Below are 24,950 nucleotides of genomic sequence, written 5' to 3'. Positions count from 1 at the left end.
TGTGAGTTGTGAAACACACACAAGTAGTGCCTGGTTGGTGCCCTTTGGCTTGGAGACCCAAAACCTCAGATCTTCCTGCTTCCGCTGTGCATCCGAGGGCTGAATGCAGTCAGCGTGATGTGGGAGAGCTAGGGTGTCTGGGTGATCTGTATGTCCTGACCATCCCTGGGGCTACTGTCAATCAGGGCATGGGGACACACAGGCCTGACAAGACTAGTGGCATCCTGTAGTCCCCCAGGACATACGGTCCTGTCCTGGGGATCTTGAATCTGGGCCAAATCTGCCCTTTTCGTCCCTGACTCCTTTTGCCATTCCCTCTGCCCCTACCCACTTTGTCTTTCAGTAAGGACATAAGGATCTTTATTATCCCTGGCCTGATTCCCTGTTGCTCTTTCACTTTCCCACCGACCTTCAGAAAGAGGTCAGAGGGAGCTATGATCCTGCTTTTAAAAATTGGTTTAGAGTCCCAGGGTAGAGCAAACAGATTGCTTACCTGACCCTGAGGTTGAGTCCCCGAAAACGACAATGCTGCATTCTGGCAGCCCCAGGAAGCTGTTTTAGACAGCCCCAGGAAGCTGTTTTAGACGAGCCGGCTAGGCCTGGGGGTGCAAGAGCTCCTCATTGGCCTGCGGGGTGTGCCTTGGCTTCCCAGGAATCCCCAGCTTGCAGGAAATGACAGAGAACAAGGGCCCCGGGCCAGCCCCTCTGATCCCACCCTGGCCTGGGATGTTGGTCATTTAGGGCTTGTCCAGCTGATCAGCTCCTCCCGCCCCCACCCCCAGCCTCTGAGATTTAAAGGGCTGGGGGAATAGGAGTCCAGTACAGCCAGGAGCCACTTGGTGCCAAGGTCCTGCTTTGGCCTGTATGCCTGGGTGTTTTCTGTTCCCTGGCAGGAAGTAGGGCTCGAATGGGATTGAATTGTTTCCTGTTTTCATGAGGCTGCTGGAACATTCCCTCCCCTCCCTCCCGCCTACCTCTGCAGACTGACTCTCTGAAAGTGTAGGCTGTGGCACCCAAATGCTGTCTTGGGAGAGAAGGCTGTGTCTTGAGTGAACCTGGTGGGATGGAGGGAGAGGGAAGGTGTCTTGGAGGAATTAGGGTGCCAGACAGGCACCCTGGCAACCTTCACTCAACTCATCTTGCCAAGGGCTCTGACTTGCTCAGCCAAAGGAAATGTGGCTACTTTCCTCCCCACCCCGTGATACAACCTGGCAAACAAATCCCCCTTTAAAATACCTGGCACCATAACCCTCCTTGGATTTGCTGAATTGCTTTCTCTACTGACTGAGCTCTTTGGTCTCTGTTAATAATTTAATGGTGGCATTTGTTAAGCACATACCATGTGCCAAGCACTGTACTAAGTGCTGAGGTAAGTACAAGATAATCTGGTGGGACTTAGTCCCTGTCCCGCAAATACTCACAGTCAGAGGAGGGTTTTGTTCATTCATTCATTCATTCATTCATTCATTCAATTGTATTTATTGAGCGCTTACTGTGTGCAGAGCACTGTACTAAGCGCTTGGGAAGTACAAGTTGGCAACATATAGAGATGGTCCCTACCCAACAACGGGCTCACAGTCTAGAAGGGGGAGACAGACAACAAAACAAAACATATTAACAAAATAAAATAGAATAGTAAATGTGTACAAGTAAAATAGATTAATTGTCTGTCTCCCCCTTCTAGACTGTGAGCCCGTTGTTGGGTAGGGACTGTATATGTTGCCGACTTGTACTTCCCAAATGCTTAGTACAGTGCTCTGCACACAGTAAGTGCTCACTAAATGCGATTGAATGAATGAATGAATAAATTGAATCCCTATTTTATTGGGTAAGAAACTGAGACTCAGAGAGAAGTGACTTGTCCAAGGTCACCCAGTAGCAGGCAAGTGGGTAGAACCCATTAGAACCTATAGGTATCATCAGATTCCCAGGCCTAAGCTCTTTCCTCAAGGCCACACTGCTTCTCAGCAGTGGGAATTCTGGGTCTCCACTGCGTTGGTTGGCTTCCCCAGGAGTTTACCACAAAGATGGCTCAGATTGTGTCCTTTTCATCCATTTATTCATTCATTCAAGCATATTTATTTGAACACTTCCTATGTGCAGAGCACTGTATTAAGTGCTTGGAACGTACAATTCAGCAATAGAGACAATCCCTGCCAACAGTGGGTTTACAGTCTAGAAGGGGGAGACAGACATCAAAACAAGTAAAACATGCATCAAAATAAATAGAATTATAGATATATACACATCAAAACAAGTAAACAGGCATCAATATAAAAAATCAGAATTATAGATATGTGCATATAGACATAAGTGCTGTGGGGTGGGGAGAGGGGGGAAGAGCAAAGGGAGCGAGTTGAGGTGACATGGAAGGGAGGGGGAGCTGAGAAAAAGGGGGGCTTTTGTTCAGGTCCACTATCAATTAATCATTCATATTTATTTAGCGCTTACTGGGTGCAGAGCACCATACTAAGTGCTTGGGAGAGTACAATATAACAGAGTTAGTTGGGAGACACATTAGCGGCCCACAGTCTTACGGTCTAGAAGAACGCCCTGAGCACCTGGCTCAGCTCCTCTCCCTTTCCCCACCTCTCGGGTTCTCCACCTCAAAAAAGTGTTTGCCTCCCCATCATCGGGTTGCTGCTTAGAGATCCCTCCAGCAAGGCAATCAATAGATGCACGCTGCTATTTTAGTTTCACACCTATTATGCTATGTAAACTCCTCATACCCCAGTGTCGACTTCAAAAAACATTCGCAACCTAACACGTCCCCTGTGGGCTATAGACAAGTCCTCGAAATCTGTCTTTTCTCCCTTTGTATATACATTATGGGTGTTAAATAACAGCTCTTGGATGAAATGGCATGTCTGGAACTAGACTCTCCCCTGCTGTTAACCTGGGGAAGGGAAGGGCCAGCCTCTGCAAGTTCAAATAGAATTAGCCTTCTGAGAATCCCTTTACATCAGATCGCTGGTCTTAAAAGTTTGGGGTGGGGGGAAAGACCGAGATCCTGGCCCTTCCCTCCCCACCCCGGTAAAATTTTAAATTGAACCTGGAGCCACGGGCGGTCCACGGAAGGGCCCAGGAGCTGGCCGAAAATCTTCCCCTGACACCGTTTCCCCATTTTTTCGGTGTTTTTCTCATGTCTCTGTCAGTGTTCCAAAACATAATGGGATTTGTTCAGCTGATTTATCCGGCGGGTAGGGGACATTATCCAGACGCGCCCAAGGCCGGGGAGCTGGGAAGGTGGACGCACAGCAATGCGATGGGGCTAATAAAATTGATTCCTACTAACGAGGGAATGACCGACACCATAACTCAGTCCACGAAACTGGGCCACCGCTTCCAAACCCCCGCCAGAAAACACACAACCTTAATCACTGTGGCAATCCCGGCTTAAATTACGGCTCCAGGGACAGCTGAGGTTTTCTGCTCAGACACCGAGAGAGCGCCGGGGTTCTGGATTAATGGGCTGTGTGGAGTTTATCGTCCGCTGATGGGGAGGCGGGTGGCGCCTTGGATACCGGTAGACCGGTGGAGAGAGGCAGCTGTTTGACAGCTTTGGGCTGGCATCCTCAGTGCCAACAATGGAGTGTGTGGAGTCTCCATCCCTTGAGGTCTCGAGAGAACCAAAACCAAAGGATCTTGTCCTGGATGGCTCTGGCCTGAGGCTTAATGGGAAGGAGGGCAGGGCGATGGGGCCAGTCCTTTCTGCCCAAGGCATCTGTGGCAAATCGATGATTTTGGAGAGCCAGGAATTTATCGGAGGGTTTTGGGGTGACCATCTCTTTAACATCTGCCCTCATCACTGGCTCTGGAGTTGGGATTCTGCTCCACCCAGGATGTCTTTTGGAAATGTGACCCCCTCTACCCCCACAGAGGTATGAAGGGGGGCAGGAGGGAGGCGAGTCGATCCCCAGGTGGTCATGGAGAACTCAGACGCCCACTAGAAAACGCACAACTTTAACACACAGTCTGTGTGGCACAGTGCAGGAGAGCAGCGCTGCTCCTTGGCTAGAGCTTCTGGTGCCACTCAGGCAGCTAGTGTGTTGGTTGTCATCCAGCCACATCTGAGGGAGGACCCATAAGCCTCTTCTTAGTTTTTACACAGAACCCCAACTCTCTTATATTATGCTCTCCCAAGCCCTTAGTACAGTGCTCTGTAGACTGTAAGCTGTAGACTAAAGATGCTCAGTGAATACTGATGAGAGGACTACCTGTTGGATCTTTGATTTCCTTCCCTTTTCCCTCCTTACCCCAAAAGGGTGTTTGAGGTTGGATGAGATCATGGTGAGTGGGCTCTCCAGAAGGAAGGAGCAGTGTGGCCTAGTAGGCTTGGGAGTCAGAAGGACCTGGGTTCTAATTCTGGCTCTGCCGCTCGTTTGCTTTGTGACCTCGGGGAAGTCACTTAACTTCTCTGGGCCTCAGTTGCCTCATCTGTAAAATGGGGATTAAGACTATGAGCCCCATGTAGGACAGGGACTGTGTCCAAGCTGATTTGCTTGTATCCACCCCAGTGCTTAGTACAGTGCCCAGCACATAGTAAGTGATTAGCCAATACCACAATTATTATTCAGGTGGGCAGGCAGGGTGGCCTAGTGGAAAAACCATACATTCAGTGGTATTTATTGAGAGCTTAGTGTGCTGACCACTGTAATAAGCACTTGGGAAAGTACAAAACAACAATAAAGAAAGACATTTGTAGTAGGATTCCAGAGACCCAGGTTCTAATCCCAACTCTGCTACTTGTCTGCTCTGTGTGTGGCCTTGGGCAACTCACTTAACCTCTCTGGACCTCAGTTTACTCATCTGTACAATGGAGATAAGACATTCATAGAAAAGCAGCGTGGCTTAGTGGAAAGAGCATGAGCTTGGGGGTCAGAAGTCATGAGTTCTAATCCTGGCTCAGCCAGTTGTCTACTATGTGACCTTGGGCAAATCACTTAACTTCTCTGTGCCTCAGTGACCTCATCTGTAAAATGGGGAGTGTGAGCCTTACATGGGACAACCTGATTACCTTGTATCTACCCCAGCGCTTAGAACAGAGCTTGGCACATAGTAAGTGCTTAATAAATACCATCATCAGCGTGGCTTAGTGGAAAGAGCACAGGCTTTGGAGTCAGAGATCATGGGTTCAAATCCCGGCTCTGCCACTTGTCAGCTGTGTGACTTTGGGCAAGTCACTTAACTTTTCTGTGCCTCAGTTACCTCATCTGTAAAATGGGGATTAAGACTGTGAGCCCCCTGTGGGACAACCTGATCACCTTGTAATCTCCCCAGTGCTTAGAACAGTGCTTTGCACATAGTAAGCGCTTAATAAATGTCATTGTAATCGTATTTATTGAGCGGACATCTGCTGGGCAGCCACGAGCCCTGCAACAACCTCCTGCCCCTCCTCCTTTCCCCTCTGTTCCTCCTCCTTTCTTCTTCCCCTTTCCTTCTCTCCCTCACCTTCTGTCTTGCTGCCCTTTCCCCCCTCCACCCCCCAGCCACGGGTAGTAAGATTAGATTACGAGCCTCTAGTGTGACAAGGATTGTTTCTGCCCCGATTGTTTTAGCACAGGATTTGGCACACAATAAGTGACCAATTCCAGAATAACGATTCTTATTAGCACTGTAAGGTGTTGCTCACACAAACTTGTGAGTGCAAGGGACCCGTTGTTGGGGAGGGATTGGCTCTGTTGCCCGAACTGTACTTTCCAAGCGCCTAGGACAGTGCTCTGCAGACGGTAAGCGCTCAATAGATTGAATGAATGACGAGGCCGGGTCAAACAGGGGCTCTCTTAGATGCCCTAGAAGCCCCATTTCTTCTCCTTCCACCATCACTTCCCTTGCCCATTGAACCATCCTTTAGCAGGGCTTAAAAGCAGGGCCTTTAGCAGGGCTTGGGGTGGTAGAGGAAAAGGGGAGGAGGAGGGGCAGCAGCAGGGCACGTGGATGCCCAGGTGGTTGCAGGTAATCAGGGGCGGAGCAGCCCACCTGCGTGCACTCCGGTTGCTTCATCTCATCTCCCCGTGGCTTCCAGTTCTCACTTGTGGGCCCAGCAATGTGGGATTCACCCGCTCTTTGCCCCCTTCTTCCAGCACTCAACCATCCCGTGGAGGCTGCCCTGCTGCCCTGGGGGTAAAGGTGGGCAGGGAGCTGGCTGGTCAGGGGTGTTTACTGCTCTGGGGGTGGCCGGAGAGGGCTGGGCTGGCCCGGGGAGGGACTTGCTGCTCTGGGGGTGACTGCATGGGGTTCAGCTGGTTGGTTTGGGGTGGGGAGGGGGAGATTTGCTACCCTGGGGGAGACTGGAAGGGGCTGAGCTCATGGGGGTTGGGGGGGTGGGGGAAATTGATATCCTGGGGGCTACTGGAGAGGGCTGAGCTGTGGGCAGTGGGGACTTGCTATCTTCTAGACTGTGAGCCCACTGTTGGGTAGGGACCGTCTCTATATGTTGCCAGCTTGTACTTCCCAAGCACTTAGCACAGTGCTCTGCACACAGTTAGCGCTCAATAAATATGATTGAATGAATGAATCCAGGGGGCGATTGCCAGGGGGTGGGCCGTGGGGGGAACTTGCTATCCTGGGGGTACTTGGAAGAGGCTGAGATGGTGGGGGTTCATTAATAATAATAATAATGATGGCATTTATTAAGCACTTACTATGTGCAAAGCACTGTTCTAAGCTCTGGGGAGGTTACAAGGTGATCATGTTGTTCCCCAGAGGGCTCCCAGTCTTAATCCCCATTTTACAGATGAGGTAACTGAGGCCCAGAGAAGTGAAGTGACTTGCCCAAAGTCACACAGCTGACAGTTGGCGGAGCCGGGATTTGAACCCATGGCCTCTGACTCCAAAGCCCGTGCTCTTTCCAGTGGGCCACGTTGCTTCTCTATTCATTCATTCATTCAGTCGTATTAAGTGCTTACTGTGTGCAGAGCACTGTGCTAAGTGCTTGGGAAAGTACAATAAAGCAGAAGTGGGGGGAACTTGCTATCCTGGGAGTGACAGGAAGGGGCTGAGCTGGTGGGGGTTCATTCAGTCATTTATATTTATTAAGCATTTTACTGTGTGCAGAGCTCTGTACTAAGTGCTGTTGAAATCTGGGCTGTCCAGTATAAAACTAGATAACTGAGCACCATGATAAGGAGCATAGCGTAGTGGAAAGAGCAAGACTTGGGAATCAGAGGATCTGGGTTCTAATGTCAGTTCTGCCCCACCCCTTCTGTGTGACTTGGGTAAGTCACTTAACTTCTCTATGCCTGGGGATTCAATAACTGTTCTCTTTCCTACTTAAACTGTGAGCCCCATTTGGGACCTGATTTTCTTGCATCTACCTTGCAAGAAAATCTACCTTGCATAGTAATAATGATAACATTTATTAAGTGCTTATTATGTGCAAAGCACTGTTCTAAGCACCGGGGAGGTTACAAGGTGATCAGGTTGTCCCATGGGGGGCTCACACTCTTAATCCCCATTTTACAGATGAGGTAACTGAGGCTCAGAGAAGTTAAGTGACATGCCCGAAGTCACAGAGCTGGCAATTGGTGGAGCTGGGATTTGAACCCACGACCTCTGACCCCAAAGCCCGGGCTCTTTCCACTGAGCCACAGTGCTTCAAGTACAGTGCTTGGCATATAGTAAGTGCTTAACAAATACCACAATTGGGATAGTGTTTCTTTCCCCTCCTCCCTTTACCCCTCTCTTACCGTGCCACCTTTCCCCTCTGTTCCCCTCCTTTTCTGGTACTCTCCCCAGCACAATCAGATTTCTGTTCCTCCCTCTTAGAGAGGAGAAGCGGGGAGTGAGAGGGGAAGGAGCCAAATGGGTTGCTTCCCAGGACCTTTGTTTGCTTTTTTAAATAAACTGAACCTTTACTGGATTCCCACCCCATGCCCTTCTGGGGACAGAGTCCCTGCCCTTTAAGAAATGACTTTTCTCCTACAGGAATAAGGTGTCCAAATACATTGCCCACTCCTACCATACCTCATTGATATTCCACTACAGCCTTAGCCTGCACACTTTACTCCTCTTACTTACTGTGCCCCGACGTTGTCTGCCTTGCCACCGACCCCTTTCCCGTATCCTCCCCGTATCCTGGAACTCCCTTTCCCTCCAGATATGCCAGGCCACCAGTCTCCCCACGTTCAAAGCCTTATTAAGGTCATATCTCCTCCAAGAGGCCTTACCTGATTAAGCCCTGTTTTCCCCAGCTTCCTCTACCTTCTCTATCATCTATGTATTTGAATCTGTGACCTTTGAATATTGGATATTTACCCCTCCCTCAACCCCACAGCACATATCTTTAAATGATATATTTTAAATTGTTTATATTAATGTCTGTTTCCCTCTCTAGACTGGAAACTGGTTGTGGGCAGGAACGTGCCTGCTAATTCTGTTGTCTTGCACTCTTCCAAGAACTTAGTACAGTGCTCTGCACTTAGTAAGCATTCAATAAATACCTTTGATTAATTGAGGAGAAGCAAGCAGTCAATAAATACCTTTGATTAATTGAGGAGAAGCAGTGTGAACTAGTGGATAGGGCACAGGCTTGGGAGACAGAAGGACCTGGGTTCTAATCCCAGCTCTGCCAGTTGTCTGCTGTGTGACCTTGGGCAAGTCACTTCCCTTTTCTGTGCCTTAGTTACCTCATCTGCAAAATGGAGTTTGATTGTGAGCTCCATGTGGGATAGGGACTGTGTCCAACCCGACTAGGTTTTATCTACCCCAACGCTTTGTCCAATACCTGGCGCATAGTAGCGCTTAACAGTTACCATAAAAAAGAAAAGGTAGGGACAGGCTGTTGGATTTCTGGGAGAGGGTGTGTCTCCCTCGAGGCTGGGCAGATTGCTGCACATTGTGTTGCACACTGAGAAGAGGTCTTCCCTATTCCTTCTCCTAGGCCAGGCTGGCTCTTGGGGCTCTCTGAAACCTGGGCCACACTGGGTATCAATGGGGCTTTTTTCCCCCAAGACTTTGTCAGAACCAGAAATTTAAGGGTAAAGTGGGATCGATTGAGGACCCTGAGGGTCCCTGCCAAGTAGCTGTCGCCTGGTGCCGGAGCGGGTGAGGTCACAGAGAGGGACGAGCCAGGACTCTCACCCACTTAGCCACGTCTCGGATCCAGGGGCAGGGATCCCTCCCCTTCCGCCTGAGGCTGGAGCCTGGTGGCTCCTGATTTCCAGGAAAGAAGGCGCTTTGAGGGGTTTGGAAAGCTGTGAGCTGGCTAGCATCACACTACTTGGCTTGGCAGGATCTCTCTCTCGCTGTTCTCCAGACGCCTTTTCCTTTGGCTGAATTTAAGCCTTTTAAAAAAAAAATGGCACCTTGTATTTTCTCTCACACCTTTCTTCAAGGAGCTCAAAGCCTTTTTACAGACATGAGCTCATTGGTCCTTAAGATACTGCTTTCAGAAGGCAGGGTTGCTCTGCTCATTTTTACAGTCCTGGAAACAGAAGCTCAGAGAGGTTAAGTGTCTTGCCTGAGGTCACACAGCTCCCCCTTGCCTGGAAGAGGAATATAACCCTGACTTCCCCGAAAACAAGAGAGGTCTATCTGCCAAGAGGCAGAGTTTAGTCCAGGCTGAGCCTCAGGTGCGCTTTGCTTTCCTTGGGCTCCCAGTGATTGACACCCATCAATCCCACTGTATAAGAAGTGTAAGGGAGGTACAAATGGGAGAGCGAAGGGTATGACTGTAGTCCCTCGAGACAGTAAGCCCGTTATGGGCAGAGAACATGTCTGCTTATTTTGTTGTATTGTACTTTCCCAAGCACTTATTACAGTGCTCTGCACATAGTAAGGACTTACTAAATATCATTGGTGACTGAGAACCTTGGGAAGAGCTGTAGGATTAGAACCCAGGTCTCCTTCCTCCCAGACTCCTCCCATTTAGCCATGTCCTTGGGCTTTCTGGGAGCCAGTTTTGACTCTTTTCAAGCCCCAGATGCTGACTTAATGGGCCAAACAAAGACCAGAGAGCCCAAGGGGCAGTAGCAGCTGAGAAAGTATTTGTGGGGTTGAAAGGCGGAGAGGAGGTATCTGTGATCTATCATGATCTAATTATTTTATATCCACTCCAATGTGTAGAACAGTGCTTGGCATGTAGTAAGCACTTAAGAAAGGCAGCATTGATGATGATTATTATTTTTGTGGTCTGTGTTGTTCTTTGACCCTCCCATCTCTGTTTCCCATCTGCCCCGCCAGCTCCTGACCATTGATGATAACTTCTGTGGCCTGGATATGAACGCCCCCTTGGGCGTTTCGGAGATGGTGTGGGGCCTGCCCATCTTCACGGAGGATGGAGACCGCATGACCTCGGTCATCGCCTATGTCTACAAGAATCACTCGCTGGCCTTCGTGGGTACCAAGAGCGGCAAGCTGAAGAAGGTAAGGAAGGCCCTGGGCGGTCCAGGGTGTTGGCTCCAGGCGACAGTAGATATGGACGGGGGAGGGTGAAGTGGGGTAACTGAGATGTGAGTATCCTCGGTGTCTGGAAGTGCTCCTTCTCTCAGAGGTCGTCACGGTTACGGAGAGAAAGGCTTGATTCCCTCCCTGGAATGGTGAGGGAGGCCCTGGGGCTGGTGGACAGTCTGTCTGAGCTGAGCGGGACAGTTCAGGCTTTATGGTGGCTGACCACTCTACCCTCTCAGTAGGTGCAGAAAAGGACCTTGTGGTAGTGTGTGGTGGTGGTCTGGCCCCAGCCAGGGGGCTTATGTGTGCCCCAGGAGAACTGTTTCTTTCTGAGCAATCCTCTGCCGCCGGAACCCCTGAATGGCAATGCTGTCTGGCCCACCAGTGCGGGGGCCTGGAGAGAAGCTGGCTCCCGGGTCTGGTGGCATGATTATGCTGATGGTCGGGAAGACAGTGACAGAGGAGATGGAGGAACAGGCTTTAAAAAAAACTTTTCACAGTGCAATGCTGGGATGAAAGTGGTTTCCTGGCAACTGGGTTCACTCATGGTTGATGTCCACCACTGCCTGGCTGGAGCCCAGGTGAGGGTTTCATTTGGAAAGGGGACGGGGCCCTGGTGGCTTGGAATCGATGGTGGATCTAGTCCCTGCTCTGAAGCCAGTGGCCTCTAACCCCAAGGGCCCTGGGAAGGGTTCATTTTGAGAGCCAAGCAGGGGGATGGGACCCGCTGTGGGCCAGAGGAAGGAAAACAAATCGAGGTTCAGATGGGGGTTATGGGAGTGGGACGCTGCATAGCTCATGTTGGTATTTGAGGTACGTGATTGGAGGAGAGCCTGAACTACCAACCATGCCAAATCATCTGGGGCTGTGGGCAGCCCCATGGATTGAGCGCCACTGGCTTTATGACAGGTCACCAGGGTCCCTGGCCCCATGTGATAGCTCTCATGCTACCCAAACATGATGCTTCCAGTTGGCCTCCAAGGGACTAGGCATAAGTAGATGCTCCTCTTATATCTAAGCCTCTCTAAGACTGTCCTTTCCCCTTTCCCCCCACAGCTCAACCAGACCCCCCACAGCGGCCTCAACATAGCCCCAGTCCTGGCCTTAGGGGTCAGGCTCCTCTCAGCTTGGACACCCCATAAAGTAATGACTTGGAACTGCCTTGGGCCAATCTGAGTCCTCAAGCGGTCCTAGAATATCCCAGACCATCACGGGGCTGGGGAGGGCCCTTTGCGGTTGTCCAGATCACTAAGCTTGACAACTTGACTCTGTTCACAAGCTGCACTGGGTATTTTCTCCCTGCCTCTGGTCGCTGCCACCCTGCACCCTTCTGGAAGGGCATCTATAATAGCACCCGATTCACACTGTAGAAATTGTTCCATATAATCTCCACTGCCCCATAAATCACCCCCAACAAGCTGATTTCAAAAGTATTTTGTGACCACTTGTAGTATGCGCCATGAATATTTATGTACATGTGGATGGATAACTATCTGCTTAACCGTAGTGTCAGTACTTTAGTTTCTAGCTGTAGTTTTCTCCCATTAGAGTGTGAACTCCTAGCAGGCTGGGAATGTGCTTCATGTTTCTAAGTGTTTAGTACAGGGTACTGCACTCAGGTGCTTGAAACCATTCCTCCTTCTTCCTGATAAAATTCTGACAACTGTTCGGGGATCTCTAGAAATGTTTTGTACAAGCTGCTCCCAAGACGCGGTTGAGTTGACAAGTCCAGGTGGGAGAACATATTGAACATGACACAGCTCCAAGTTCCCTTTATGCCTTCTCTGTTGGGCATCTGAACCTATCCCCAAAGTGTCCTTGGAAAAGGGCGGTCCGGGAACACCAGGAGGCCATACCTGTTCCACCAGTGATGCAATGTAGCACTGTGGTGCTGCCGGGCTTCCTGTGGCCACCAGCCCAGGCCTCATTGCAGGATCTGCATGGTCAGTAGCCGAGAAGGTTAATTTTCTTTATTGATGTACAGGTCGCGAGCCTGGAACTAGGGTGGTTGGGGAAGTGGGAGATGCCAACCAAAAACCTAAACAAAAAACTGAAATGATCCCCGGCCAGCGGACGGGCTTTAGGGAAGGGACATAAGAAATAATGTATGCTACAGGAAGTGGTTAGACTTCATTTCACTAAATCCACCTACTGAAAAAGTAGTTCCAGGAGTCAGCCAGACTCTCTGGGCAGTGCTTTAAATCTTATAGGCCATTAGGGACCCATTTGGGGCTCTAGAGCTGTAGCCTATTAGAATGGACGGCCCTCAAGTCTTGAAGGAGCTAATGTCCTGCTGTGCCCAGTTAACATCGTACACTAGTCTCCCCGCCGAAGGAGTCTGACTGCATCTTTTCTGTGATTAACCTTGGAAGCCTTGCTCTGTTGCTATCTACTATATTAATGCAAAGATTTGATTGGTTATCTGGCCCACCTGCCTCAGCTTCAGGAGTGTCTGACCAATCAACTTGGCAACCTTGGTGAGAAGCAGCGGAAGGATGGGAGAGTTGGGGAGGGGAGGGTTGGGTCTCGGGTTTAGGGAAGAAGAGGGAAGCTAGCAAATAATAATATAATAATGATGGTATTTGTTAAGCACTTACTATGTGCCAAGCACTGTTCTAAGCACTGGGATAGATACAAGGTTATCAGGTTGTCCCACATGGGGCTCACAGTCATAATCCCCATTTTACAGATGAAGAAACTGAGGCACAGAGAAGTTAAGTGACTTGTTCAAAGTCACACTGCTAACAAGTGGCAGAGCCGGGATTAGAACCCATGACCTCTGACTCCCAAGCCCATGCTCTTTCCACTAAGCCACAGTGCTTCAAACAAAGCCAACCCCAAGGTTGACTGGTTAGGGCTTCCATCTGTCAACCTGCCTCTCTCCTCTCCTGAGTTCCTGCGGATTGTTTCCTTCTATCTGTCTTTTCCACCAACCCCGACCACCATATTGTCTCTATTCCCCTGCTCCCCTCCCCAACCCCCCACCACTCTCCCATCATTGAGCAGGGCCTTTAGATTAGGTCCAGGAGCCTGGGCAAGAGCTCCCCTATCCAGCTGACTATGCAGATCAGAGGACGGGAGGATGTCTGCTGGATCTACCGAAAGTCAGAAAAACGATACCCAGAGTCAAGAGGCGGGTCAGAGCCCGGCACTTTGGCAAAAATGGAGCTTTGTGCTATAACTGTGCGGTACTTCCTGACTTGGGCTTGACAGTGGGCACTCACTTTGCCCCCTGGATATGAGTGTATTTGTGTGCTGACGGGAACAGACTCGATTTGTCTTTTGGAATGACAGGGAAGGGAGGGGAATCCGGGCAAAGGAGGGAACAACGGACGCTCATGGAGGCTCCCTGACCCGGCAGCAAACTTTCTACTCCACTGACTCCCAGTGACAGCCCTTCTCAAGGCTCTGCTCAATGGTACCCGGCTCCTGTGCAGACTCAGCACAGCGGACGAGGGAGACGCTGAGCTGGGAACGGGAAACCAGCCCTCTGGTTGTGTTATTTGAAATAATAAAAAATAAAATTCGGAGAGGATTTTTCTTTTTTTAAAACAATGGGAATGTTTTCCCTTCTCCCTCCACCTCTCTTCCTCCTCCTCTTCCTCCTCCCCCTCTTCCCTTGAAATAGCTTCCAGAGACTATCAGGCCCCAAATCACCCATGGGCAGAGGACCAGGCGCTTCCAGTTTGCAGTGTGAGGAAGGTTTTCAGGAAGTTTTGAGAGCCGCTGGAACCAGGGAACAATGGACACTGCTCAGCGGCCATAATGATTGAGTTGGCTGCTCTGAACCCTGCAATTATCTCCTGTGTTGGAACATGAGCTTTTGAAAGCTTCCTTGTTGAGTGATGGGAAGTCTTGGGCTTGGGACTGTGGGCAGGAGTGGGCAATGTGAGGTTCTGGGTCTCAGGACTTTAGTTTGTATATTTTGGAGTGGCAGGGGCAGAAGGAAAATGGCACCCAAGGTCTCATTCCCATGGAGGCACAGCAGTTGACTCTTCTCAGGTACGCATTCAAGTTCTTTTCAACCTTCTTTGGGTCACAGTTTCACACCTAAGACCATGCAGGGAGAAGATGGACAGATTTGTGGGTTGTTTAACACAGGGTGTGTCCTAAGTGGGACCACTGAGGCTGTGAGCCCGTTGCTGGGTAGGGACCTTGTTGCCGACTTGTACTTCCCAAGCACTTAGTACAGTGCTCTGCACACAGTAAGCACTCAATAAATACGATTGAATGAATGAATGAGGCCTAGCCACACATCCCCTGGGCCTGCTTCCCACCGTACAGAATTAGAGTGTTGGGTAGAAATCTGCATTGGGTCTGACAGGTTATGAAACCAGCTGACTCTCCTCTCCGTTGGGTGGTTTGGTGATCTGTGTGTGTGATCTTGTCTATGGGATCCATCCAGCTCTGGGACAGGTTGCGTAGTAGGGCTGAGTGTGCAGGAGTGCATGGGTAGACCATCTTTTCATCTGACTAGAAGAAAGACCTCCAGTTGCCGGGGGTGGTGGTGGTGGGGGGAACCCCTTCATGCCCCGATTCCCACCCTGCAATGGGCCTCATGACTGAAATCAGTTAGGATGGTTTACAAGGCCTTTCCTGTTTAAGGGGCAGGAAACATGAAAGTCGACTGGTGGATTGTCTTCATGCTCTCTTGACCTTCTGAGATGGTAGTTGGCTTTTGGGGGCAATGCCCACCGACCCAGGCAAATTGGGAAGCAATCTTGGTTAAGGTTTGAGAATCAGCGTGGCTTACTGGCTAGAACACAGGTCTTGGAGTCAGAGGGACCTGGGGTCTAATCCTGGCTTTACCACATGTCTGCTGTGTGACCCTGGGCAGTCATTTCACTTATCTGAGTTACCTCATCTGTAAAAAAAAGGGAATAACATTGTGAGCCCCCACCATGGGACATGGACTATATCTAAGCTGATTAGCTTGTATCTACCGCAGCACTTAGAACAGCGCCTGGCACATAGTAAGCACTTAACAAATGCTATAAAAAAATTCAAACCTGTCTGAAAGCTGTTTTATCCTCTTTGGAAAGATCCCTGGGGAAGCTCCCCCTCACAATCCCATCACCCTTAGAGCCTAGAGGTTCTCCCTTGAGTCGAATTCTAATGATCCTGCTGCAATTTTCAAGCCTGTTTCCTCATGTTGACTCCAGCAGAGGTTGAGAGCCCTGCCTCTTGATAATATTCTTTCCATAAACTAGTCCTCTAACTTCCTCCTGGGCTGCTCTGGGGAGGTGGGGGATGATGGTGTGAGTACGTGTGTGTGTGTGTGTGTGTGTGTGTTTGTGTATACATGCACCTGGCAGGATCCTATGAACACCCATACATCTGGAAGCGAAAGTTTCCAGTACAGGTGTGCTCATTCTGGGACTAGGGGGGACAGAGCAGCTGGTGGTCACTAACAGTTGGTTGTTGGGGCGGGGGCTCCTTGTAGAACTCTGCAGCCCACCAGAACTTGATCTGCGGCTGGCTGAGAAAAGTGAGTAAGCCATCCAGAGCCCTCCTGTTCAAGCCATTCCCCGTCTTGTTCGGGTGCCCTGGGGAGAATCAGAGACTCCAGGTGGCAGTGAAAAGTACTCTGAAGCCAATCAATCTACCAGTCTATTTACTGAACGCTCACTGTGTGAAGAGCACTCTACTAAGTGCTTGGGGGAGTACAATACAACAGAATTAGCGGCCACATTCCCTGCCCATAGGAGGCTTACAGTCCTCAGTAAAAGGTCCCTTAAGAAGCACTGATTCCTTTGACTCCTCCCAAAGTGCTTTTTGCCAGGCTGCTTGAATCAAAGAGATGGTTTGGGAGAAGTTTTGCCAGTTTGGGATTTATTGATATGTGTACCATTTTTTCAATTGAATCATTACATATATTTCTATATAGAAAGATCCAGCTTATAAATTAGATGCAGAGACATAAAATCTGGGGAAGTACTGCTGAAACACCCCAAATCAAACGTTACAGTTCCGGCTGGTACACAAATGTCAGACACGCCAAAGGAATTTATCCAGTGACACATGCAATTGAAGTAAAATATTGTGCTTTACGAGAACATATCATTAAAATGAAAACTAGCAGCGTATCAGGAGTCTGGCCATGTAACCAAGACAACAAAAGAGGTAGAAAGAGAAAGACATGATAAGCAAGAGGAGGAGGAGAAGGGAAGTGGTGTCAGACCTGGGCCCTAAGTGAAGTGTGTCCGCATGTGCTGCTGTGTTATAAATTGATTTCTTTAAATGGTTTTCTTGATCAGTTTCAATAGTTGTGGTATTTGTTAAAGACCAAGAGATAATCAGGTTGGACGCAGTTCTTGTCCCACATGGGGCTCACGGTCCAAGTAGGAGGGAGAACAAGTATTGCATACTCATTTTACAGATGAGGAAATAGAGGCACAGAGAAGTCAAATGACTTACTCAAGGTCACAAAGCAGGGAAGCGGCAGAGCTGGAAACAAGTTCCAGCAGTTGAGACTGCTAGTCCTCATTGGCCTAAGTCCCCGTGGGTCTTAGGGATCCAGGGAACGAGGCAAAGGGATCGGAAAGGTGACATTTCCTTGGTCGCCCCAGATCTACTCTTGTACCTCCCTCCATCTTTTTCTCCGGGAAATTAGCACCACGTCATCTAATCTGTGTAACTCTGACTCGGTCGCTTCTGCTTTCCAGCTATGACCGAGTGGAGCAATTTAGCTGTCAAATGCTCCATCTAATGCCCAGATGGACAGCGCTTTGGAAACGCTGGAGCGGCCTCTTTCCCTTCCTTGTGCTGGGGAAATTTGTCTCCCAGTTGCTTTTTTAAGTGCCTCTTGCATCTGCCTTTAATTTTAATGCCTCTTGCCAGCTGACCTCCCTTCCCGGCAGCCTGCCTAAGTGCGATTCCCATAATTAGCTTAGCTATAATTTAATCCTCCTCCTTGGGTTTGATTATTGTCGAGGGGCTTGGGTCCAGAGGCAGCAGAAGGAGATCCGCTACTTAGGCCTTTGCTCCCGTTCTCTATCAAAGTCGGCTGAGGGGAGGAAAAATCAGTGGATAAGGGGAGGGGGCAGACGTATCCTAGACCCATGGAAGCCATAAGATCTGGGTTCTGCCCCCAGCTGCTGACTTGCATGGTGCTGAATGGCAGTTGTCTTTTCTGGGACTCAGTTTCCCCATTTGAGAAATGAGGATAATCCTTCTTCCTCCCTTCTTTGTAGGACCATTGGGTCACTAGGGGGGTGTGGGTTTGCAAAGTGCTTTGGGATCCTCAGGTGGAGGTCAGTCATCCACTTCTTCCGACCAGTCGGTGGCTGCACAGGAGTCCCAGCAAGGGGCCTCTTGTGGCTGAGGCCTCTGTCCATTGGGGGAAATGTTAACCTGGAGCTGCTCTTCACTCCCCTGATGAAGTTGGGGCTCTGAGGACTCTTTCCTGGAGGAAGTACAGAAGGCTGAGTGGGCTGCACTGTAGCATCTGAGCGCTAGAGTCCTTTGGGACCAGCCACTATGATGACACCCCTTGTGCTTCCCGAGGCCCAGGGAAGCTGTGAGCGGAGAATGTATCTGTTACACTGTACTCTCCCAACCACTTAATATAGTGCTCTGCACACAGTAATCACTCAATAAATACGACTGGTTGATTGATTGTCCAAGTCTAACTTCCAGGCCTGGCTGTACCCTCAATGTGATATTGACTTTGGATGGATGGATTGCTTCCTGCTTCAGTTTCTCTTTCTGTGAACCGGGGAGGTGTTCTTAACCCCTATCTCCTGCCTGTTGGGGGTTGTTATGAGGATCATATGATGCGATGTACGTGAAGCGTAACTTAAGCTGCTAAGGAGAGAGAGGTTGGAGAAACCCAGGGGAATAATATTGTGACTTTCAGAATCTCTTTGCAAGATCAGTGCCTAATTCGAACTCTGACCTATGCACTCTGACTCCCTCCTCAAGGAAGTGATGTGGCCACCCCAGGTCATTATTGAAGGGAATAGCCAGGTCTGAACGTACGTGTGTGCGTGCTGCAGAGGAGGGAGGCCCATGAAGGGGGTCCCACCTTCAATGAAGGTCAGCTGTTTCTTCTAATGAATTGCCTGGAATCCCAGCAGGATGGAGGAGGGACGGAGGGGAGACTGGTGAGGGAGAGCGATGTAAATGGGATATGAACCTGTGACATGGAACCTGGGTCAGAGCAAAGAAAAAGCAGGCTGGGAAGTGTGTTGTTGACTAAAGAAAGCAGAGCTTTTCTCTGTGTCACCTCCTGCAGGCCAGAAAACAAGGTCTTTGATTTATGAGCTAACTTTTAATTAAAAAGATGGGCGGGAGGGGGAAGAAATCTCATCTTGCTTTTTGTACGATGAATCGCTCTCAGTCTGAGCTAATTTTGCATCTCCCCAAAATGCCGCCTGTATGTGTGTTTGTGATTTGAAGTCATCCTGCTGCTCTGATGTTGACCCTTATTAGAGGTGTTTTTTCCCACCACTGCCTGCATCTCTCCACTCTGTACGCTACAGAGCAGATGTGCCAACCTGCTTTTCAGTGTCAGTTTTTGGAGTTCCTCCTACAGACTTTCCAGGTGGTTTGTAGGAGTAATAGTTTTTTGGAATGACACGAGTTTATACAAATGAGAACAAAAGGGCTTTCCTTAGTGGGAGTGTGGCAGGATTGGATTTCTAGTCTTCGATTTAGCAATCTTGGTTTCCCCTTAAACTCCCCCATTGCCTGCTGTTACTATTTTCTGAGCCTTCCCCCCATCCCATAATATGCCCTGGTGGTTTATTTGAGGTCACTTGGCTTACCTGTGATTTCTTCGTGTTGGTCTCCCCCAATAGATTATAAACCCCTTGAGGCAGGAACTTTGGCCACTTCATTTTTATTCTCTCAGGGCTTATCTCCGAGTGCTCTACTCAGAGTAAATGCTCAATAAATGCCACTGATTGATAGGTGAGCTACTTAGTGCATCAGATGCACCCAGCTAGAGGAACCTCCATGGCATTATTTATATTAATGTCTGTCTCCGCCTAAGGACTGTAAGCTCACTGTGGGCAGGGAACATGTCTACCAATTCTGTGGTTCTCTCCCAAGCACTTAGCACAGCACACTGCACATAGTTAAGTGCTCAGTAAATACCACTGATTTATTGATGCTACTGCAACAGACAGGGATGAAGCTGTGTTCTCTCGTTTAATCTTGACCTGATGTCCAGGATTCCTTGTTTCAAGATCTGCATGGACAAGAAGTCCCAGCAGGCAGATTGTTGGTTATTGTTCATAGGCCTTAGTGAAATTGCCCAGGCTAGATTTAGCATAAGAAATAAGCAAGTACCTTATAGTGATTTTCCATGGTGATTACTCTTAGTCTCTCAATGAGAAGGTGGGGCAGAACCCATCCCCAGAAGAGCTGGTCAGGTGGACCCCGTGGCCTGATACCATTCCGCAGGGTGATATCATCGGGGCTAAATTTACCGTGGGTGACAGTCTCGTGCTCTGGGCCAGAAGCTCTCTGGTGGCAGACGGCTAAGTAACTGATTTTAGCTTCCTCTCCTCTGCAACCCTCCTGCAGCTGGAGCTTCCGTTACCACTGCCACCACCATCACCTATTAAACAGGGTTGCCACTTGCCCGACCCCTTCCTCTGCTTGCCTGCCCACCAGTCTCTCTGCTGCTCACCCCACATCTGGCTCCCACCATCTCCCTTAACCTGGACCAGTGGTTTAAAGGACAGTACAGAATCCTGGCACAGACACTCATCAATTGAACAATCAATGTTATTTATTAAGCACTTCCTGGGAGATCCTGAGGGCTCAGTCTGGCTCTGCCCTTCTAACCCTTCAGGTTTGTTCTCACATCTCTAAAACACTCCGTCTCTCAGGAAGGATTGGGTGGGTAGACAGATTGGCAGTAGGAGCCTCAAGGGGGACGGGGACTATGTCCGACCTGATAACCTGGTATCTACCCCAGTGCTTGTACATAGTAAGCACTTAACAGAGCACAGTTATTATTGCTCTTATTAATAGTTATTGCATTATTAAGTGCTTACTATGTGTTAAACACTATTTTGAGTGCCGGGTTTGATGCAGTCAGGTCGGAAACAGTCCCAGTCCCATATGGGGCTCAGGGTATATTAGTAGGAATTATAATGATGATTTTTTTTAAGCACTTACTATATGTCAAGCACTATATTAGGCTCTGGGGTAGATAAAGATAATAGGGTGGGACACAGTACCAGTTCCACATGGGGCCCACAGTCTAAGGGGGAAGGAGACAGGTATGGAATCCTCATATAACAGATGAGGAAACTGAGGCAAAGAGAAGTGATTTGCCCAAGGTCACCCGAATGGCAAATTTCAGAGCTTGTGACTCCCAGCCCTGTTTTCTTTCCACTAGCTCGAGCTTCAGTATAAGGTGCATGCAGAAAAACTTGCACTTGGGAAACATGCACTTGGGAAAGTAGAAGAGCAGTGAAGTATGCGTTCCCTGCCCTGCAGGAGCCTACCGTTGGATTAATTCTGTGGTTCCCTGACGAGCCATCACTGAGGCTGTCCACCTGCATTGTGTCATGCTGTGGGATGGTTGAGCTAGAGGGCTGGGCTTCCTGGGGTTTGTATAAGCCAGAACGGGCCTGGAGTGAGGGGGTAGAGTAGTGGGGAGGAAAGATCAGCAGGGTGGCAGTATTGTGGGAAACAGCCCTTCCTCATCTTTCTTAAAGGATTGGAAAGCTGGGGTCCCCACTCCCCATTTCTTCTGCCCCCCCCCGGAGCCTGGCCATCCGCAGTAGATGCTCTGTCATTGGGCCAACCGGGCATCAATCAAGGCCTTTGCAGAGTGTCATAGGAGCAGTTGCAGTGACACCAGTTTGAGAGGCACAACTTCCCACATGGCGGAACCTTAGATCTCATTGCCTCTCTCATGGTCAAATTCCCAGGAGAGACAGTCGGGGAAACTGAGACATGGAGCATCAACTTATCTGAGTGTACCCAGGAAGGGATGGGGCTGGGAGCACCCAACTCAGTCATGTGGCCCACCTGCAGCCCTGGGGCTCTTGTCATGGAGACAGACTGTGCCCTGGATAGTACATGCATTCCCTCCCACAGGCTGGATTGAAGTCCGTGTTCCCTTGCCACTTGTTTTTCGATTTAAAGTATTGATTTCAATTTCATTTGGGACTGGGAAAATGAACCACCATGCGGCTTCAGCAGATTTTTTTTCCATTTTGAATCTGTGAGAGTGTGTGTGTGTGTGTGTGTGTGTGTGTGTGTGTGTGTGTGTGCATGCATGCACATACATACACATAATCGAGGATGCCCATCTATATATAAAATCACAAATTGATATTTTGAGGTTGATGATGCCGAGGGGGCCCAATTTAACTTTTGAGAGCTGAACAGACTGAGCCCCCTTTCTCCTCTCCCCCTCCCCATCCCTGCTGCCCTACCTGCTTCCCCTCCCCTGCAATACCTGTATATATGTTTTTGTACAGATTTACTACTCTATTTTACTTGTACATATTTACTATTTTTTGATGGCATTTATTAATGCTTACTATGTGCAAAGCACTGTTCTAAGTGCTGGGGAGGTTACAAGGTGATCAGGTTGTCCCACAGGGGCTCACAATCTTAATCCCCATTTTACAGTTGAGGTAACTGAGGCCCAGTGAAGTGACTTGCCCAAAGTCACACAGCTGACAATTGGCGGAGCCGGGATTCGAACCCATGAACTCTGACTCCAAAGCCCGGGCTCTTTCCACTGAGCCACGCTATTCTATTTATTTTGTCAATGATGTGCATCTAGCTTTACTTCTATTTATTCTGATGACTTGACACCTGACCACATGTTTTGTTTTGTTGTCTGTCTCCCCCTTCTAGACTGTGAACCTATTGTTGGGTAGGGACCATCTCTATATGTTGCCTACTTGTACTTCCCAAGCACTTAGTACAGTGTTCTGCACACAGTAAGAGCTCAATAAATATGACTGACTGAATGAATGAATGAACACCAGCTAGTGCCCTTTACCTATCCCACTGGGCCATGATGGGCCAGACCCTCAGAGCAATGAGCTGCTGTAACTGGGTGGAGTGAGATGTTAAAGGGACAAAAACCTTTTTTCCTGCTTGCCCACATCTGATTCCCACCCAGTACAGCAGAGAAAGGAAGGGGTCTAAGATCGTGTTATTTCCTTGGAAAGCTCTGGGCCCGGACAGTAGAAGGATGGAGGGAAATCCTGATGGGTCCAGGGATCTGACCCATTCAATCTCAAGTCACATCTCATGACTTTTGGTCTGGGCAGAAACATTTAACTGCCTCAAGAGGGTTTGTTTTCTGCTGTTCCTCAACTGGCTTGGTCATTTGCTTCTGAATAGAGATCATGAGAGAGAGGGAGGGAAGGAGGGACAGAGGGGGATAGGTAGGGGAGAGGGAGAGAGATCTGTACTGGGCAAAAAAAGGCAAACTGAGAGGCTCTTCCCCAAGGTTCTCACCCTGGGCCATCCTGAGTCCTGGAAGAACCAGTAGTGGAGGGCTAGTTGATCCCCAGTGTCACGCTCACCTGTCCTCAGCCCAAGGCAGCTGCCCAAAAAGGGATTTGCACACTAAGTGACCACTTGGAATGCTTCCAGGAACCAGCCGGCCCCAGCCCTCACACAGCCCCTTCCATTTCCTTAATTATTGTCCCTGGTTGCTGTTTAGTGTCAGAAAGTCGAGAGTTGCCACTCCTTTCTCTGTGTGGTAGGAAGTCGTTTGTCTGGAGGGCAACCTTGAAGATAGTAACCGGGCCATGGGCCCAGAGCCAAGCATGACTCATGTGGGCCTGGAAGAAAAAACACACATTTTATTGGCTTTACTTTTTGGGTAGCATTAGGGAGGAGGTGGGCTGGTACTTAGCCACAAGACTACATCCAAGTGTGGGGGCTAGGGCAGCACTGGGGAGCCAGGAGAGCATTGGCTTCTCTGCAGTCACCACTCCTACCTTGTTCTTGTTCCCGCTCTCAGCTCACCCCTCTCCCTAGATGAGAACTTGCATAGTCCTTCCAGGATTGATTCCCCGTGCTGTTTTATATATCTCAACACCACATGCGTTGCTATTTTCATCATGTACTGGAAACTGTTAAACGGGGAGAGATGTTAATTGGTATCATTACCACAAACTGTGTCCTAGTAACATGACAATTCCCGTTGCCATTTAGGCGATGACATGTATTTTATTCCTGCTGCCGACAGCTAGCTCAGGTTGACTTTCAAGGATTCCAGTAGTCGTCCAGGTGGGTTTTCTAGGAGCCTCTCATTCATTGCTTAGTGTGTAGCAGATGTGTGAGGGCACAGGAAGAAATGTGGTGAATGAGTTCCATTCTTGCCCCAAGACCCAGGCCAGAATAATAATAATTATAGTACTTAAGCACTTACTATGTGTCAAACACTCTACTTAATGTGGGGTAGATACAAGATAATCAGGTTGGACTCAGTCCCTGTCCCACATAGGGCTCACGGTCCAAGTAAGAAGAACAGGTAATGATCCCCATTGAAAGATGAGGAAATTGAGATACAGAGAAGTTGAGTGACTTGCCCAAGGTCACACAACAGTCATTGCAGAGAGGGGATTAGAATGCAGGTCTTCCGACTCCCGGGTCCATCGTGTTTCCATAGGCCACACTGCTTCAGGGGAAGGAAGTCTGCTCTGGAGGGGCTGTCGGTTTAATCGATGAGGTTTAGCTGAGCTTGGGGTATTCCTGGTAGAGGGAGGGTCTTGGAAAACAGTGTTTTGGAAAGCATCGCTTTCTTTCATGGTTCCAGCTGAAGGCAGAGCCTGTCACAGCAGAGATCCCAAAGTCAGGGGGAATGTTCAAGGATGGTGGAACAAAAATTTAGCAGACTTCTGGCCGATTGCCCGGAAGAAAGTTTCTCTCTTCTAGAAAAGGAGTGAGAGGACTTGATCCTGGGACGGAGAGTCATGACGGAGCCCTGGATCCAGCCCTTGGGCCTTGGACAGCTGGGCACAGTCCAGGGCAGGTTGAAATCGGGGAGGCTGGGGCTGGTCCCTTCATCACTCTATCTCAGATCACTTTAGGCCGGGGAGGACAGTGAGACCAGCATCGCCAGGCCCAGGCTTCGCCCAGCACCTGGCTTGTGTTAAAGTCCCTGCCCGCTCACTGGGATGCCCGGCCCACTGTCCCAGACCTTCTCCCCCAAGTCCCCTCCCCAATCCGGGCACGAGGTTGGGCCCAATTTGCTTTGGTTCAGCTTCATCCTTGCTGCGCACCTTGGGCCGGGTCAGGCCTCAAGTTCTCAGCCCATGCTGGGCCCGAAATCCTGAGGCGGGGCTTTAGTTCTGCCTGCTCTGATAATTTGGGGGGAGAGCCACCCACTCATTATCTCTGTCACCAAGAAGCCTGGAGAGGGTTAATTGGAAGGCACATGGTGTCCCTCGCCGAGGCTCTCCAGATTACGCGTGTGCGAGCCGGAAAATTGAATCCATCCTCGTAGCCTGTCTGAGAGTTGGCTCGGGAGGCCAAGCATGAAGGAGGAGGCTGGGGTGGAGATGGAGATCCAGAGAGAGCATCCCACCATGGGCCAGCGTCTGAGGGGACACAGAGCCCCGCAG

At 49.5% G+C, this 24,950-nt stretch overlaps 1 protein-coding gene across 1 annotated transcript in view; it reads left to right on the top strand.

The window, feature by feature from the left end:
* PLXNA4 (plexin A4) overlaps window positions 1-24,950 on the top strand; it is a 423,674-nt gene that overhangs the window by 151,869 nt on the left and 246,855 nt on the right. The window contains exon 3 of the mRNA XM_038752091.1: window positions 10,183-10,365. Coding sequence (XP_038608019.1) covers window positions 10,183-10,365 — 183 coding nt within the window. The remainder of the gene's footprint in view (window positions 1-10,182; window positions 10,366-24,950) is intronic.

The sequence above is a fragment of the Tachyglossus aculeatus genome, chromosome 10 (assembly GCF_015852505.1).
Source record: "Tachyglossus aculeatus isolate mTacAcu1 chromosome 10, mTacAcu1.pri, whole genome shotgun sequence".
Lineage (NCBI taxonomy): Eukaryota > Metazoa > Chordata > Mammalia > Monotremata > Tachyglossidae > Tachyglossus > Tachyglossus aculeatus.
This window is presented reverse-complemented; position numbering and strand designations above follow the sequence as displayed.